Source organism: Macrobrachium rosenbergii, chromosome 1, assembly GCF_040412425.1.
Source record: "Macrobrachium rosenbergii isolate ZJJX-2024 chromosome 1, ASM4041242v1, whole genome shotgun sequence".
Taxonomy (NCBI): domain Eukaryota; kingdom Metazoa; phylum Arthropoda; class Malacostraca; order Decapoda; family Palaemonidae; genus Macrobrachium; species Macrobrachium rosenbergii.
The window spans coordinates 29,314,625-29,331,941 of record NC_089741.1 but is presented as its reverse complement, the minus strand read 5'-3'; the positions used below and the strand labels follow the sequence as shown (position 1 = coordinate 29,331,941).

Below are 17,317 nucleotides of genomic sequence, written 5' to 3'. Positions count from 1 at the left end.
CAATGTTGACATCATAGTAGGGTAATGTTTTCATTACGTGATGACATGATCTCTCTCTCTCTCTCTCTCTCTCTCTCTCTCTCTCTCTCTCTCTCTCTGTCTCTCTCTCCAGTTAAAATTAAAGAAAGCACCAGCAAGGAGAGAGAGAATCTCTCTCTCTCTCTCTCTCTCTCTCTCTCTCTCTCTCTCTCTCTCTCTCTCTCTCATTTTTTTGATGGTGTACTACTAACACCTCAGTAAGTTAATGCGCACATCGTCAGAGGATATTTAAAATCATGTGCAGGGTTTGGACTGGAAGGAAATGTAAAATGATGTAGATGAAAAATGATAACTTATGGCTGTATGTTTTCATGCTGACATCGATTCATAGCGGGTCATTTGTCGCTGCTTACAAAGCAGTTTCACTTATTTGTAATCGATGGGTAATTGTAGGTTAACACAGGCAGTAAAGGGAATATGAGCTCACGGAACTCAAGGGGTATACCGTATTTGGCATAGTTCGCTAATGGATTACTGCCCGAATAATAACATGGAAGGTATGTAATAGGTACTCAAAAGAATAATGACCATTATCCAGGGCAACACATGATTATGTAGTTTCTCTCTATGAATATTTTCGTAACGCGTGTCTAACAACATATTTGTGTACCTGGCTCATTTTGTGCCAATTATAGAAGGTGACTTTTAGTTTTCTGTAAAAGATAACTGTTGTGCCGGCTTTGTCTGTCCGTCTGCACTTTATTCTGTCCGCCCTCAGATCTTAAAAACTACTGATGCTAGAGGGCTGCAAATTGGTATGTTGTTCATCCACCTTCCAGTCATCAAACATACCAAATTGCAGCCCTCTAGCCTCAGTAGTTTTTATTTTATTTAAGGTTAAGGTTAGCCGTGGATCGTGCGTCTGTCAGCGCTTTCCGGAGCTGATAGTTTTATACAGCATTATACGCTGTGCAGAAAACTTGATTGCACGGAAGAAACTTCGGCGCATTTTTTACTTCTTTACTTATGTTTATAAACATTACAGTTGAAGAAAAGAAACAATTATTATAAGGACCCGAGGAAACATTACCTGAGGAAACATTAAGGTATCTCTTGCCTCCTCACTCGATAATATGCATGTTTTGCCCTTTCAAGGTCATATGGGATATGAGAAGTTATTTCATATTTGAAATCTTGCCGTTTCCTATTTTGCATTCAGCCAAAGACATTTGTATCTAGAAGAACATGTCATATTTTTGTTTCACATGTCAGATTTTTTTTTCGCATAAACATTATCATTTTTCGTCATGGTTTAGCCCAGTGGTTCTTAAACTTTCTTGTCTTTGGCTCCCCGCCCCTCTGCATTATGTATAGATCCCACGCCCCTCTGCCCCTGAAATTTCTGCCATCTATAATCTATAAACAATATGGTGTCTATTTGTATGCTATTATACTTATCATAACAATAAAAGTCAATTCATAGACAAGATTTGAAATTAAAATTTACTTATATTTTGAATTTTTGGCATGTTTTGAGATAATAGTGAGAAAATATATGGAAGCAGTGACAACGTGTTTGGCAATTTTGTAATTAGCCTCTCAAATTAAAAAAAAATAATAGGCACCATCTGGCAACTCTGCTCGCGCCCCCCAGTTTAAGAATCACTGGTTTAGCCCATATGCTCGATATCATTTAAGAATTAATTTTTTTTTATCTTGTAATATATATGTTTCGTTACAAAGAATTCTGTTAAACGCAATACCTCTCTTATAACCGCAGTCGTTGTTAAGCTAGTTAATAGTATCCTGTTAGTCATTGAACAAGGTAATTGGTTTCACTTTGCTTAAAAATTCCGTAAGAGCGGTACATCAGTGAAATTTGTGAGGCTAAATCTGTCCTAAAATGGAAGACCGCGGTATCTGCAAAAATACAAAAGTGAGGAAAATGGTAGGTATTGCAGTTTCCCCTTGCCTTACTACTGATTTTGCAGATATTGCAAATGGGACCCCGTAAATAAAGCATTGAAGACTCATTCCGAAACTGCAGTAACTTGTGTATTGGTGTTTCACGAGCAAATAGGTGGTATATCTCAGTTTCGAAAATTTTGCAGATACTGCAGTTTTCCATTTTAGGGCGGAAGTACAGCCATTGTTTATCTACGTGTCTTTCTGTTTTAAGTCTCGTACGACTATACACGTCAGTGATGTTTTTAGTGCTTGGACTACTGGAAGCTAATTAATAACATAGGAAGCTGGCAGTGAGTCTCATCAAGTGTTAGCCATTTGTTGCGTGCAGTGAACTAGCAAGGTTTTTCATACTAGATAATCACTTGTGAGCAAGAATATACTGTATATTTAAATAACTCTGAAGTGTCATGGAACTTTTACTTTAGATTAACAGCTTTCTTATGTGTATGTGTGTGTGTGTGTGTGTGTAGCGTAAGTCAGGTGAGAAATTTCTCAGCAAATGTTTTCGGGAAAATGATGAACATTATCTTTATTTTTAATCAAAATATGGCCCACATTTACATGGATTAGGCCTAAAAACAACCGCTATGCAATTTTCCAGCGGACAGAATGCTTACAAGTGAAGATCGTAAGAGAAAACGCAGATGCAATTAGCAAATAAATACGTGGAATAAACATAAATAAACAGCAAAGCATTTACAAGTATTGCCAGGAAGATATTACGTAGTTTGAAACGAGACGGAATTAAATGACGATATAAATATAAGCAAGAGTAATTTAGGAAGGTGGAGAACAATGGACGATAGTTAATGGTAGTGGTTGGTTTCTTTGATAATTGAAGAGAAAATGTAACATATTGTGCGAATAGGAAGAGGCAGGCTACATATCAGGGAAAGCAGAAAGTGGGAAAGGTCTTGTCAGAATATTTCTGATATAGAATGATTGTCTGTTGGAGCACAAGTTGAAATATATGAAGGGGCTATTAACAGAATGCTGTCTTAGTGGAAGTAAAGAATGGATAATGAATGGGATGGAGGAAAAACAATTTTTCTGACTTAAGTTCTCCCATTCTCACCTCATGCCCAAACCATCTCAACCGTTGAAGTCTAAGTCTGTTTTTTTCCAACCACTAGACCCCAAATCAGCTTGTTCCTTTTGTTATGTGATCTCTCCGATACACACCGGTCAGAAATGTCAGAATTTTGGAGGTCGTGATCTCCAAAAGACTCCTTTACAATTTTTTCCTCGTTACCAGTGTCATCTATCAAGGGTTCTTGGTCATGTTTAACTGCAGTCCATGAGTCTCTATTTGTTACAGTATGGCTGTTGTTCTGTTCTTCATATTACGTTCTTCATGCCAGCTTCAGAATGCAGTATGTTAGCAGGGTGTAAAAATGGTCTATAATAATAATAATAATAATAATAATAATAATAATAATAATAATCATTATTTATAATTGTGCTAAATGATGATGATGATAATATTACTACTACTACTACTACTACTACTACTACTACTACTACTACTACTACTACTACTAATAATAATAATAATAATAATAATAATAATAATAATAATAATAATAATAATAATAATAATAATAATATTATTATTATTATTATTATTATTATTATTATAATCATAATAATAATAATAATATATTATTATTATTATTATTATTATTATTAGTCCCCTGCACTTGAAAAATTTCCACGCCTGTCACATGTCTATCGACATATGGGGGAATCGTAGGAAAAACAGGCCTATAAGATAAGAGTTCGCTGGGAAATGCACCTGTATGTATAACTCAGGACCCAGTAACGCGTTACATTGTATCTATGGTAATACTCTATTTTCGGATTCGGACACATCTGGAAAAATGTGTATATATATATATATATATATATATATATATATATATATATATATATATATATATATATATATATATATATATATATATATATATATATATATATATGTATATATATATATATATATATATATATATATACATACATATATATATATATATATATATATATATATATATATATATATATATATATATATATATATATATATATATATATATATATATATATATATATATATATATATATATATATATATATATATATATATATATATATATATATATATATATATATATATTACTTCAATGTATTTTTCCTGAGAATTATGTAAATATGTTGCCCATTTTCTTTATATTAAAACAAAACACGTAGAATTTATTTAATTTTTGAATTGTTTAACCGGTGAAATACTGTAAACGTTAAACATTTTAGCATTGCATTCTTACAATGTTTTTAACGATGTAACGCGGAAAAGGCAATAGATATGTTTTTATTAAAAAACTAATTTTAATTGAGATTTTCCCTGAAATAATCGCAACTACTGTATATAAAAAACACCTTTGGAATTATTATTTTAATCAGTCTCTTGATTTCTAGTTAAATTAAATCTGTATTATATCCTTAATAACAATTACAGAAAGATTTGGATAATGTAGTTTTGTTTATCCAAAACTGAATCCTTCATTAAACGTAAATAATAAAGATTCAAAATCCCCTACTAGCGGGCGCGGTAACGGCACGGCCAAATTTCAACCGGAGATATGAACGTTTAACAGAAAATGATCTTATATGTAAATATGCCGTTATAAGAGAAAACCGCACACGAGGACTGTAGGGGATACTTAAAAAAACACACTATTTTAAAGACGGGAGCTTATGAGCATGAGGGATATAGGAATAAAATTAAGATTGTTCTCAAAAATGATATTAGTGGGGAAGTGATTTTTATTCTGAATGGTGCAATGTGTTATTCCTTTTTCTTCACCGGTTCTGAAAACAGAGGACCCGTGTTCGATCTCCTAGACGGGCAAAGAGAGGTTTGGGCACATTTGCTTAAAATCTAGTGTTGTGTGTCTATTGAACTGAACACATTAAAGTGGTTACTTGGCTGTTGTAGGTCGTAGTTGAGAGAGAGAGAGAGAGAGAGAGAGAGAGAGAGAGAGAGAGAGAGAGAGAGAGAGAATATTTCAGTGATCAACTCAACCCCAGTGTTACCTCGTCGAGGTAATACTCTCCCCAAAGCTGTGAAACCACTCATGAAATATTTTTACTATTTTGTTTAGTGTCTTGTTTAATGACCATCACCTAGTATTGGCTGCAGAGGTTGAAATGGGATGATAACCGGACTAATGGTCAAAAAAAAATCAACGACTTTTATTGTAATACAAATGAATTATATATATATATATATATATATATATATATATATATATATATATATATATATATATATATATATATATATATATATATATATATATATATATATATATATATATATATATATATATATATATATATATATATACATATACATACATATAAGGAGTCCATAAAAAAACAAAAAATGTAGAAAGTAAAGGCTATATTTCAGAGACCAAACTGTCTCTCTCCTCAGGCAAATAGTGAAGAGATAGTTTGGTCTCCGAGACATAGCCTTTACTTGCTACATTTTGGCGTTTTTATGGACTCCTTATATTTGATGGAGTTCTGTGTTGATAGAAAATATTTCACAGTCATATATATATTATATATATGTATATATATATATATATATATATATATATATATATATATATATATATGTATATATATATATACAGTATATATATGGCTAATTCTCACAAAAAAATCAACGACCTTTACTCTTATTGTAATACGATACGAATGATGCACGCACACACACGCACACAAACACACATGCATACATATATATATTATATATATACACACATATATATACAGTATATATTATTTATATTATATATACACATATATATACACATATATCATTACTCACATTCCCTTACGTAGACCATTTATGAATCTAGTGTCATGATACTGTCAGTCATCCGGAAAATATTTTTTTCTTTTTCACTGACATTTCCGGCCGCCATGTCGAAGAAGAGTGCCGTCAAGTAGGCGAATAAGTGAAGAGAGAGAGAGAGAGAGAGAGAGAGAGAGAGAGAGAGAGAGAGAGAGAGAGAGAGAGAGAGAGAGAGTCGAATATGCTGGAGGTATTTATGGTGGCTAGGTTTGACTTTAACACACGAAACCAAACCAAAATAATTAATTGTTATAGAGTTTTTGACACTCACACAGTGCAAAGACTGTTTCCCACTTTAAAATATAATTGGAAATTCTGGGGTTTTTTTTATATATTTGCAAACTAAGTCTGACATGCAGGATTTGGAATACAAAATATTTACCCATTTGTGACCTATAAATTCAATTTGTAGTGTCTAGATGATTAGGGTATGAGAAAGAAAGACTAAGAGAGAAGTAGGGTGAGGAACTGGCCGAAATGTTAAACAAAGTAAACAATGCGCCGAACAATCGAGTTTTCTGTACAGCGTATATTCAAGGCCACCGAAAATAGATCTATCTTTCGGTGGTCTCGGTATAATGCTGCATGAGCCGCGGCCCATGAAACTTTCAGTCACGGCCCGGTGGTGGCCTGTCCTATAGCGTTGCCTGACGCACGATCATGGCTAACTTTAACCTTAAATAAAAAAAATAAAAAAAACTACTGTGGTTAGAGGGCTGCAATTTTGTATGATTGATGATTGGAGGGTGGATGATCAACACACCAGTTTGCAGCCCTCTAGCCTCAGTAGCTTTTAAGATCTGAGTGCGGGCACAAGACTCGATTGCGCCGAAGTTTTCGATGAAACTTCGGCGCATTTTTTACTCGTTAACTTATTATTTCCGGACTCAATATAGTGATGCACCACAGATAAAATAACTTAATCTTGAACATACTTTCACAATGCCTTCTCTATAATATTGGTTAGGAATTCGTCAAACGCAAGGCGAATGGAATTCAAGGAACGTAACTGTCACGATGCTCTCTTTATAATATTGGTTAGGAATTCGTCAAACGCAAAGCGAATGGGATTCAAGCAATGTAACTGTCACGATGCCCTCTTTACAATATTGGTTAGGAATTCGTCAAATCACAAGGCGAATGGGATTCAAGCAATTTAACTGTCACGATACTCTCTTTATAATATTGGTTAGGAATTCGTCAAATCACAAGGCGAATGGGATTCAAGCAATGTAACTGTCACGATACTCTCTTTATAATATTGGTTAGGAATTCGTCAAACGCAAGGCGAATGGGATTCAAGCAATCTACTTCACCTACTGTTACGATGCTGTCCTTATAACATTGGTTAGGAATTCGTCAAACGCAAAGCGAATGGGATTCAAGCAATGCACTTCACATACTGTTACGATGCTGTCTTTATAACATTGGTTAGGAATTCGTCAAACGCAAGGCGAATGGGATTCAAGCAATCTACTTCACATACTGTTACGATGCTGTCCTTATAACATTGGTTAGGAATTCGTCAAACGCAAAGCGAATGGGATTCAAGCAATGTACTTCACATACTGTTACAATGCTCTCTTTATAACATTGGTTAGGAATTAGTCAAACGCAAAGCGAATGGGATGCAAGCAATGCACTTCACATACTGTTACGATGCTGTCTTTATAACATTGGTTAGGAATTCGTGAAACGCAAAGCGAATGGGATTCAAGCAATCTACTTCACATACTGTTACGATGCTGTCCTTATAACATTGGTTAGGAATTCGTCAGACGCAAGGCGAATGGGATTCAAGCGCTGCATTTTAGGCTTAGGTTATATCAGCTTCCCCTGAGAAAAGTGCATTTCAAAAACACTTGCATGCCCTCAGGAACGAGGAGGCCTAAGGCTGCCCTTGTATAAAAGCTCCGGCCCCGAAGGCCAATCTTCACCAGTGACTCGGCCAGCCATGAAGTTTCTAGCGGTCTGCCTACTCGTTGCCGTGGCTTTTGGTACGATGGGTTGGTCTTTTCTCTTCTTTGTTTACTCCTGCGAGTTATTTTCGTAGTTTTGCTTGATTTTTTGGAAGAAAAATATGAATTGTAGAATTTTTATGATTTTTAATGCAAGATGTTAGCTTTGCAGAGATTTAATTACTTGAAATATCTGTACTATTAGTACAGTTTTGGATTCGTGATATGTCGTTATTATTATTATTATTATTATTATTATTATTATTATTATTATTATTATTATTATTATTATTATTTATTTTTTTTATTGGACAAATGACGCCTGTGGTCCTGCCATTATCACGCTAAGATATTTTCGAAGATTTTTCCCGTATCCTCATTTATACACTTTTCGTATAATTGGTAAGCAATAGGAACAGCCAAAGAATATAGTCTTAAAGTGGAGTGGAACAATTTTTTTATTTTTTCCTGTTAAGGAATAAAATGGAATGGAACAACTTTTCTTTTAATAAGGAAAAAACAAATATAATAAACATTTGTTTTTTCCTCAGAATGAGATATAATAATTGATTTATTTTTTTTTTACCTCTTTGGCAATTATGCATTAAGTATTCGTCGGACCCATTGCCTGTTTGTCTTCTAAGAAATCAATTTTATTAAGATCACTTCCAGTGGTCATGTTCCAGAATGATTTTATTCGCGATTTAAAAAAAATAAAACTTATAAATCTTCGCTGGAAATTTCAGTGCTTTGATAAATAACAGATGTATTGTCTAACTAAACATATTTGCGCCGATGAATTTCAAGTGGTTTTGAGATTAATGAGGCCCCGATATTATGCAAGACGATTGCAATACAAAGTAAACAGATCACTGTCAGACAAACAAATCAGTATTTAATGTATTTACGTAAAATACACAAGAGGCAAATCTTGTTATTTGAGTCATAAAAGGAGGATTTGCTTGTTTGTTTTATTTTGTTTATTCATTCCCCTGTTGGGTACTAATGAATAAAGTTAACATTCATTGCAGATTTCGTCACTAATTTGATTATAAAAAAAATCATGTTATGATGAAACACCTTTTAATGTTAATGTTATTCATTGTAATTGGAACTACGCAATGAGGAGTTAGTTTTTTTTTTTTTTTTTTTTTTTTTTGCAAACAAATTCAGTAGAAGGCTGGACTGATATATAACGCCTCAATATGAATTTCGGCGAAAGATTTAAGTTAACTTCGTGGAACCGTGTCCTGACTCCTGACTTCCTTTTATTCAACGGAGTAATTTTTATTCCATAAAACCACTTTATAACTTCCTTTGATTCAGCGGAGAAGACAGGCAATACCTTTCGCTCTATCAGAACAATCTCATTCCTCACAGCTGCTCCTAAGCACAAACCCAGGTTTAGGAAAGGCTTGAACCGTATCGTAGGAGGCGAAGAGGCTCAGCCCGGAGAGTTTCCTCACCAGCTGAGCTTCCAGGAAGTCCTCTACGGCACCAGCTACCACTTCTGCGGCGCCTCCATCATCAGCGAGAACTGGGCCATCTGCGCCGCCCACTGCGTCCAAGGGGAAAACTTCGAACACCCGGATTACCTCAGGGTAACGATCAAAGACCTTACTTCAATTATTTTGTCGGTTTATGCCTGCTCTTAGGTGAGGAGGTTTGACTTGTTGCATCACGACTTACTGTCGTTTCTTTGGAGAAACAAATCCACAGATTTTTTTTTCTTTTTAATAAGTGAGATCTCCTCTTTCTGTATTTCCCTTTGCCTTCGCTTCCTAATGAACACCTTAATATTCTCTGGAAGCTTGAATTGCAAGTCAGTGGCCCCTTTGGTGGGCTTCTATATGTATAGGGTTCATCTTCTGAATAATAATAACAATAATAATAATAATAATAATAATAATAATGTGGGTACCAATATTTTTAGAAATAATTTGCAGTAAGAGTTTCTGTTCGATACCCCTTTTTTGAAAAGGGGAATCGAATAGATTCTCTCTGTGTAGATTATTTGCTGAATATATTTGTACCCATACATAACTGTGAATTTGTCTCTCCATTCCGAGACTCGTGCTACTATGAGGATTTTTTTTAAAATTAGCAAGTCATTGTTCAACGGTTTCAACGATTTCCTCGATTCTGTCAGGTTGTTGCTGGGGAACACAACTTCAACCTAGCAGAAGGCAACGAGCAGACCGTCGTCCTGTCTAAGATCATCCAACATGAGGACTACGACCCGGACAAGATCAGCAACGACGTGTCGCTCCTGCGCCTCTCCGAGCCTCTAGTCTTCAACGACTTCGTCCAGCCTGTTGCCCTCCCTCCACAAGGCCACGTAGCTACCGGCGACTGCGTCGTCACCGGCTGGGGCACTACCAGCGAGGGAGGAACTATACCTTCTACTCTCCGCAAGGTGACTGTGCCCGTAGTTCTGGATGAGGTGTGCCGGAAGGATTACGGCCAGGAAGAGATAGTCGATTCCATGCTCTGCGCAGGCGCTGAATCAGGGGGCAAGGACGCCTGTCAGGGAGACTCTGGAGGGCCACTCGTCTGCTCTGACGGCGGGTCCAAGTACCTGGCTGGTATTGTGTCCTGGGGCTATGGCTGTGGGAATCCTAATTTCCCAGGTGTTTACACAGAGGTGGCATACTTCGTGGACTGGATCACTTCCCACGCAGTCTAAAGGCTCTCTGGGTATTTCATTGACCAATAAAACTTATTCCTAATCAAATTCTCACTTGACCTGACCTAACAACCTGTCAAAACTTATAGTTTCGATTGATGCTTACTTTTCTGTCCACATGGTATAATAAAACTTAACCTTGACAAACGTAGTTATAATCACCGACGAAGCTGGCGTCAGATTTATTAAGGAATTAAATATATGAAGTTTAAAGCTTCCCTGTTGTCATATACACCCGAAACATGAATGGTATAAAAAATACGAACCTGGACATAAAACGATTAATAAATGCAGAGCTTTATTATTCTCTATACAAAGCCTCTTCTCCCATCACAAGAGACCGGGGTTCCATCCCACGGAGGGGGAGCTGACTTGTGCACATGCCCTGCAAATCGTATGCGCCTCTCATAACATGAGCATTGAATTAGGCACCCGATGATCACAGGGTAAGCAAGATAAAGGGTCTTAGGGCTAGCAGCGCCATCCCAAAAGAATGTGCTGAAATCCGGGAGGTTAACACCATCTGGATCCATCTACTCAGTAGAAACACTTAAGTTGTTCTGTCAGATTCCCATCGTTAGCCTCTATCAACCTAAGCAAGGAAGTAAGTACCCGGTAGCTAGTTAACTTTGGTTGCTTGCAATTGAGATGCAAAAGAGCATGGGCTATCAACTTTGCCCTCAAGATACTTATTAACATTTTGCAGGTCATGTGGTGATGTGGTAACTCGGTCACTAACTCTAGCAAGAGCAGACGTGTTCGAATCCTGGGTGAGGATTAAGAAATATGAGGATATTTCATTATAACCCACTGTGTCTATGTTGACCCATCCGGAAAATCATGACCCTGGTAGTTAATTGACTCTAGGAGGCTACAGGTGGGATTTCAGAAGGGGATGCGTATTTATACATCATCCTTCTAAAGCGATATATATATATATATATATATATATATATATATATATATATATATATATATATATATATATATATAAAATAAAATTTTATCACACCGTGATTTATATACAATCATGAAGCTACAAATGTCGCTTAATATCGAAATTCACGCTACCTCAGTATATCTCCGTTGGAGAATTGTCGCCGAAGGGGAATTTATATAAGTGATAAATGAATTGGAATCGTCGGACACGAACCCGTGACACGAAAACCTATTCAGCGACTCCAGTGGACGGTAACCATTGAGCCATCATTGATGGCTCAATGGTTACCGTCCACTGGAGTCGCTGAATAGGTTTTCGTGTCAAGGGTCCGTGTCCCGACGATTCCAATTCATTTATCACTTATATAAATTCCCTTCGGCGACAATTCTCCAACGGAGATATACCGAGGTAGCGTGAATTTCGATGTTAGCGACATTTGTAGCTTCATGATTATATATATATATATATATATATATATATATATATATATATATATATATATATACATATATATATATATATATATATATATATATATATATATATATATATATATATATATATATATATATATATATATATATATATATATATATATATATATTAGAAATATCAACACACAATTACGTGTGGAACAGAAATAAATTTCTGAATCACATCAGGATCGAACCCAGGTCTTTCAAATGTACTCGGGTTCCAACTTCTTTTATGACTTGTGTGACCTGGTTGGCAGCGCTCTGGTCTTTCATTTGAAAGACCTAGGGTTCGATCCTGATGTGAGTCAGAAATTTATATATATATATATATATATATATATATATATATATATATATATATATATATATATATATATATATATATATATATATATATATATATATATATATATATATACATATATATACATACATATATATATATATTATTGGTGATGCGTTTGCATGCCAACACTACCCTTAAAGTTTAGTTGAACGTAGTTTAAGAAACAAACTCAGTATTCAATTTGCCACAGATAAGGACAAACGAATAGATACGGGACCACAGCTTCACTCTGCCTGTCGCCTTATCTCCACCTGTGAGGACAATACGACCGATTGTTCTCATGTCTATTGGGAAATTCACAGGTGTGCTCTGTAGTAATCAGCGTTTATCAGCAGAGTGCTTTCTACCTGTAAAGGTTCAATGTCGTCTGTTTCTCTTTCGATTTAGAAAGTATCGGATTCTCAGATTAGGAGAACTGTTTCGTATCCTCTACTGCCAAGGCTTGGAAATCTCTCCCTGTTCCCGTTTTTCCTATCTAATGTCTTGTATTGTGTATTAAAATAAGAGTCCTTCGCTTTCTCTTGTAATATTTATCAAAATGAGAGTCCTTCGCTTTCTCTTGTAATGTCTGTCAGAATAATAGGTCTTCGCTTTCTCTTGTAATGCGTATCAAAATAAGAGTCCTTCGCTTTCTCTTGTAATATATATTTATCAAAATGAGAGTCCTTCGCTTTCTCTTGTAATGTCTATCAGAATAAGGGTCTTCGCTTTCTCTTTTAATGCCTATCAAAATAAGAGTTGTTTACTTTCTCTTGTTTCCAGTAGACCAAGGGTTATGACGCTTGCCTCATGAGCAAGAGACCTTGTGTTCCATTGTAAGATTATTTTTTAAATAAAATCCTATATAGTCAAAGCTCGTGCTTGTATGCATCGCTTATTGTTTTAGGGGCGCATATAGAATTGAAGAGTAGATTTGTTCTGCTGGTGTTAATTAAAATCTTTCAGAAAAAATATTCCCAAAAATTTAACTTGAATTGGTACTTCGATAATCCTTGGCAAAAGTCTAGAACAGGCCTTTCATTTAGTGGTTTTCTTACCTCACTGCATAGTCCTACCCATATTACAGACAGGATTGTCACTGTAAATTGTGAATTTCAAATCTGTAAGCTTTGTCGTAATCAGGCCTAATACAGCCTCGGCCGACATAGCTGAATGTTTCGTTATCGTGCCCTGGCAATCTGCCATCAAAAATCGGACGCACTGTTGACCAGCTGGATGCCAGAGAACGATAATGAAACCTTGAGACTTACTGAGATCACTCAGGTTCCTTTCCATTATTTATTATATATTATATATATATATATATATATATATATATATATATATATATATATATATATATATATATATGTGTGTGTGTGTGTGTGTGTGTGTGTGTATGTATGTATTTATATATGTCTATATATATGTATATATATAAAATTCTATTTCTAAAAGTAATTGTAAATTAGTGAAAACATCTGTATTACAGCACTAAATAAATGATTGACGTAGGGCATTTGAAGTTTTTGTTTTTTGAGGACAAGCATGAGTAGACATTAAATGACTGAAAGCGTGAAATCATTTTTCATTACTGGGGAGAACATTTTTCCACCCAGATAGAGCAAGGGAAGAGAAAGAGAGAGAGAGAGAGAGAGAGAGAGAGAGAGAGAGAGAGAGAGAGAGAGAGAGAGAGAGAGAGAGAGAGAGAGAGAGAGAGAGAGAGTCTGTCTGAGAGAGAGAGAGAGAGAGAGAGAGAGAGAGAGAGAGAGAGAGAGAGAGAGAATCTGTTTGTGTGTGGCTGTGTGTAGAGAGAGAGAGAGAGAGAGAGAGAGAGAGAGAGAGAGAGAGAGAGAGAGAGAGAGAGAGAATTCTCCACCCAAATAGAGCAACAAGGGAAAAAGAGAGAGAGAGAGAGTGAGTCCGATTTTGTGTGTGTGTGCGTGTCTAAAAGAGAGAAGAGAGAGAGAGAGAGAGAGAGAGAGAGAGAGAGAGAGAGAGACAGAGAGTCTGATTTTGTGTGTGCGTGTGTCTAAAAGAGAGAGAGAGAGCAGGAACGGTTTTTGCTGATAAATGAGCAACCTTCTTCTGGAAGCAGCGAGAGTAAGTAATGGAACCCTGAGGTGATATATTACCTCGATACCATCGAGAAAAGACTCAGGCAACTCCCGATAAAAAGGACCCATAATAAGTGTCCCAAAAAAGAATCTGTCATTTATATATTTCACTTCGCCAAGTCTCGCGATTTATTACGTTTTCGATACGGGCGCGACTTTCCGCGAGATTCCGCGCGATTTCTCCGCGATTGGGAGAACGAGAGTTTGTGTTGTTCTGGAGATGAAAAATTTTATGCACAATTTTTTTTTTTTACCTTTAGGCCCCGTAGGGGGGTAGCGCCGTCGGTGCACCTCATGAGGTGCATTGTAGGCATTACTTGAGGTTCTTTGCAGCGTGCTCTCGGCCCCTAGGGGTTGCAACTAGGGGCCGAAGGCACGCTGCAAAGAACCTTAAGTAATGCCTGCAGTGCACCGCATGAGGTGCACTGACGGCACTAACCAACCCCCCTCCGGGAAGGAAGGATTTGATGATGAAAAATAGGTTTGCTAGATGATAGTAGAAACTATAATCTCCAGTAGCAATTGATATAGATTATTGTCAAGTTATTTTTATTAGGTATGAAGTGAACATAACTGGCAGTCATAACGCTTTTTGGGAATGTGGTGTAAAGACGTATATGACCTCCTGTACGTGTTTTTGTTGGTGTTTGTGTCTTTGTTTATGAAACTGTGTGAACGACAGATGGTTCTAAGATGTCGGATTTTCTGATAACTTATCTTCCTTGTTGATTATTTTGAATTTTTTTTTTTTTACTACTGTTAAAAAAGATACATGCGAGGAAGAGAGAAGGATAAAATCTGGTTTCATTACGTTCGTACATAATTCAGCTTAACTCTTGATATGTGTACTCTTGTGTATTATAAGTATCTGCCTCGTTCGAATATACTGAATTGCATGTGCATTCATCTGCCTGATTCTGATATAGTTGCTAAATACGAAGAATACATCCATCACTATGAAAACATTTCTTGGTCCGGCGGGAGGGGAGGTTAGTACCGTCAGTGCTCCTCGTGTGGTGCACTGTAGGCACTACTTAAGACTCTGTGCAGCGTGCCTTCGGCCCCAAGCTGCAACCCCTTTCGTTTCTTTTACTGTGCCTCCTTTCATATTCTCTTTCTTCCCTTTTACTTTCCACCCCTCTCCTAACAAGTGATTCACAGTGCAACTGCATTGAGGTTTTCCTCCTGTTACACCTTTCAGACCTTTTACTGTCCATTTCCGTTTCAGCGTTGAATGACCTCATAGGTCCCAGTGCTTGGCCTGTGGCTTTAATTCTATATTCAATTCAGTCATATTTCATAGGGGATTTTTCATAGAGTAAAATGCATAGAATACGGTCACATTCAGGGGAACTACAATATAACAGCATTATATTTATATTAGTATAATTGCGTAATCGTTATTCAGAATTGCATGATTTATTAAGCGCGACAAAGAATCCTGCTTTTATGCAATGTGTGTGTGTGTGTTACCAAACGAACAAAAATAGCTTGCATTTCCTGCCTGCACAAGCAGAGCAAGTAATTTAATTTCGTTACCGGTGTTTTAAACCGATTAGATCATAATTAGAGTGTAATTTGCATAATTTGTGTTTTCCAACGTAACGCTAATAAAATATGCAGATTTTTGCATTTAATTCAACGGTTTCAGCTGATTATTATTATTTTTTTTTGTCCCTGTTTGTTTATTGGTAAATGTCTGTGGTCAGTGTGAGGAAGAAGACTGTTTATAAACTGCTGGATTTTAATTTTAAATACTCGTACATGAACGCAGTCGATTGTAAACCGCATTAGGAACCGAAAGCAGGCAAAAAGGTTAAAAGTGTTTCATCTATTTCCTGAATTTATTTCTGGTGATAGAAATTCATTTCTCGTCATAATGTGGTTCGGATTCCACAATAAGCTGTAGGTCCCGTTGCTAGGTACCCAATAGGTTCTTAGCCAAGTAAAATAAGTCTAATCCTTCGGACCAGCCCTAGGAGAGCTGTTAATCAGCTCAGCATGGTCTGGTTAAACAAAGATATACCTAACTTTTCATACACACAAACATAAAAATAAAAAACCACTTGATAAATAAAGGCTTAAACGGATTTAAAAAAAAAAACTACGTTTGAGAAAAGTATAATATATTAAGAACAAAGACAGAATAAATAAAAAGTTAGAAATGGTTCGTATATTCCCTCACACACACAAACACAAAAATAAAAACCCACTTGATAAATAGAGGCTTCAATGGATTTAAAAAACTACCTTTGAGAAAAAAATAATATATTAGAACAAAAGCAAACTAAATAAAATATTAGAAATATTTTATATATTCCCTCACAGATACAAACTCAAAAATAAAAACCCACTTGAAAAATAATGACAGACGGATTGAAAAAACACATTTGAGAAAAATATGTTGCAGTAGGAAAAAATAAATGAAATGAAAAGATCTAGTACGCATCACTTGTGTCACAGAGGATAAAGGACAAAGGAATAACTAATCATTTTGGCGTTCTAAAAACACATTGCAGAAAACGTAATGCGTTAGGTAAAAATCTACATACCACTTGTTTCACAGAGGCAAAGGTACACAGGGACAGCCAGTCATTTTGGCTTACTAAAAAAACACATTGGAAATGGAGAAAACCAAAATGCTTTAGGAACAATAAAAAAAAATACTAAAGGGAAAGATCTACATGCCACTTGTTTCACAGAGGCAAAAGGACAGAGGAACAACTACTGTAATCATGCCTTTCTAAAAAAAAAAAAAAATTGGAGAAAACATCATGTGTTTAAAAAATAAGTGAAATAAAAAACATAATGCATTAAAAGAATAGATGAATGAAATAAACAAAATATATCACTTGTTTCACAGAGGCAAAAGGACGCAGAGGGACAGCTAATCATTTTGGCTTTCTAAAAAAACGACACTGGAGATAAACATAACGCATTAAA

General features: G+C 35.7%; 1 protein-coding gene across 2 annotated transcripts; it reads left to right on the top strand.

Annotated features, from left to right (window-relative positions):
* Positions 1 to 7,753: 7,753 nt before the first annotated feature.
* Positions 7,754 to 10,663, top strand: LOC136845190 (trypsin-1-like). Of its 2 annotated transcripts, none has more exons than XM_067115335.1 (3): positions 7,754 to 7,869; positions 9,211 to 9,431; positions 9,980 to 10,663. In XM_067115335.1, exons 1-3 carry the CDS (start codon positions 7,827 to 7,829, stop codon positions 10,514 to 10,516), a joined length of 801 nt encoding a protein of 266 aa, XP_066971436.1. In that variant the 5' UTR covers positions 7,754 to 7,826; the 3' UTR covers positions 10,517 to 10,663. The 2 variants fall into 2 exon arrangements, with proteins under 2 accessions (XP_066971436.1, XP_066971354.1); XM_067115253.1 differs by having other exon boundaries at positions 7,807 to 7,878.
* The last annotated feature ends 6,654 nt before the right edge of the window (positions 10,664 to 17,317 follow it).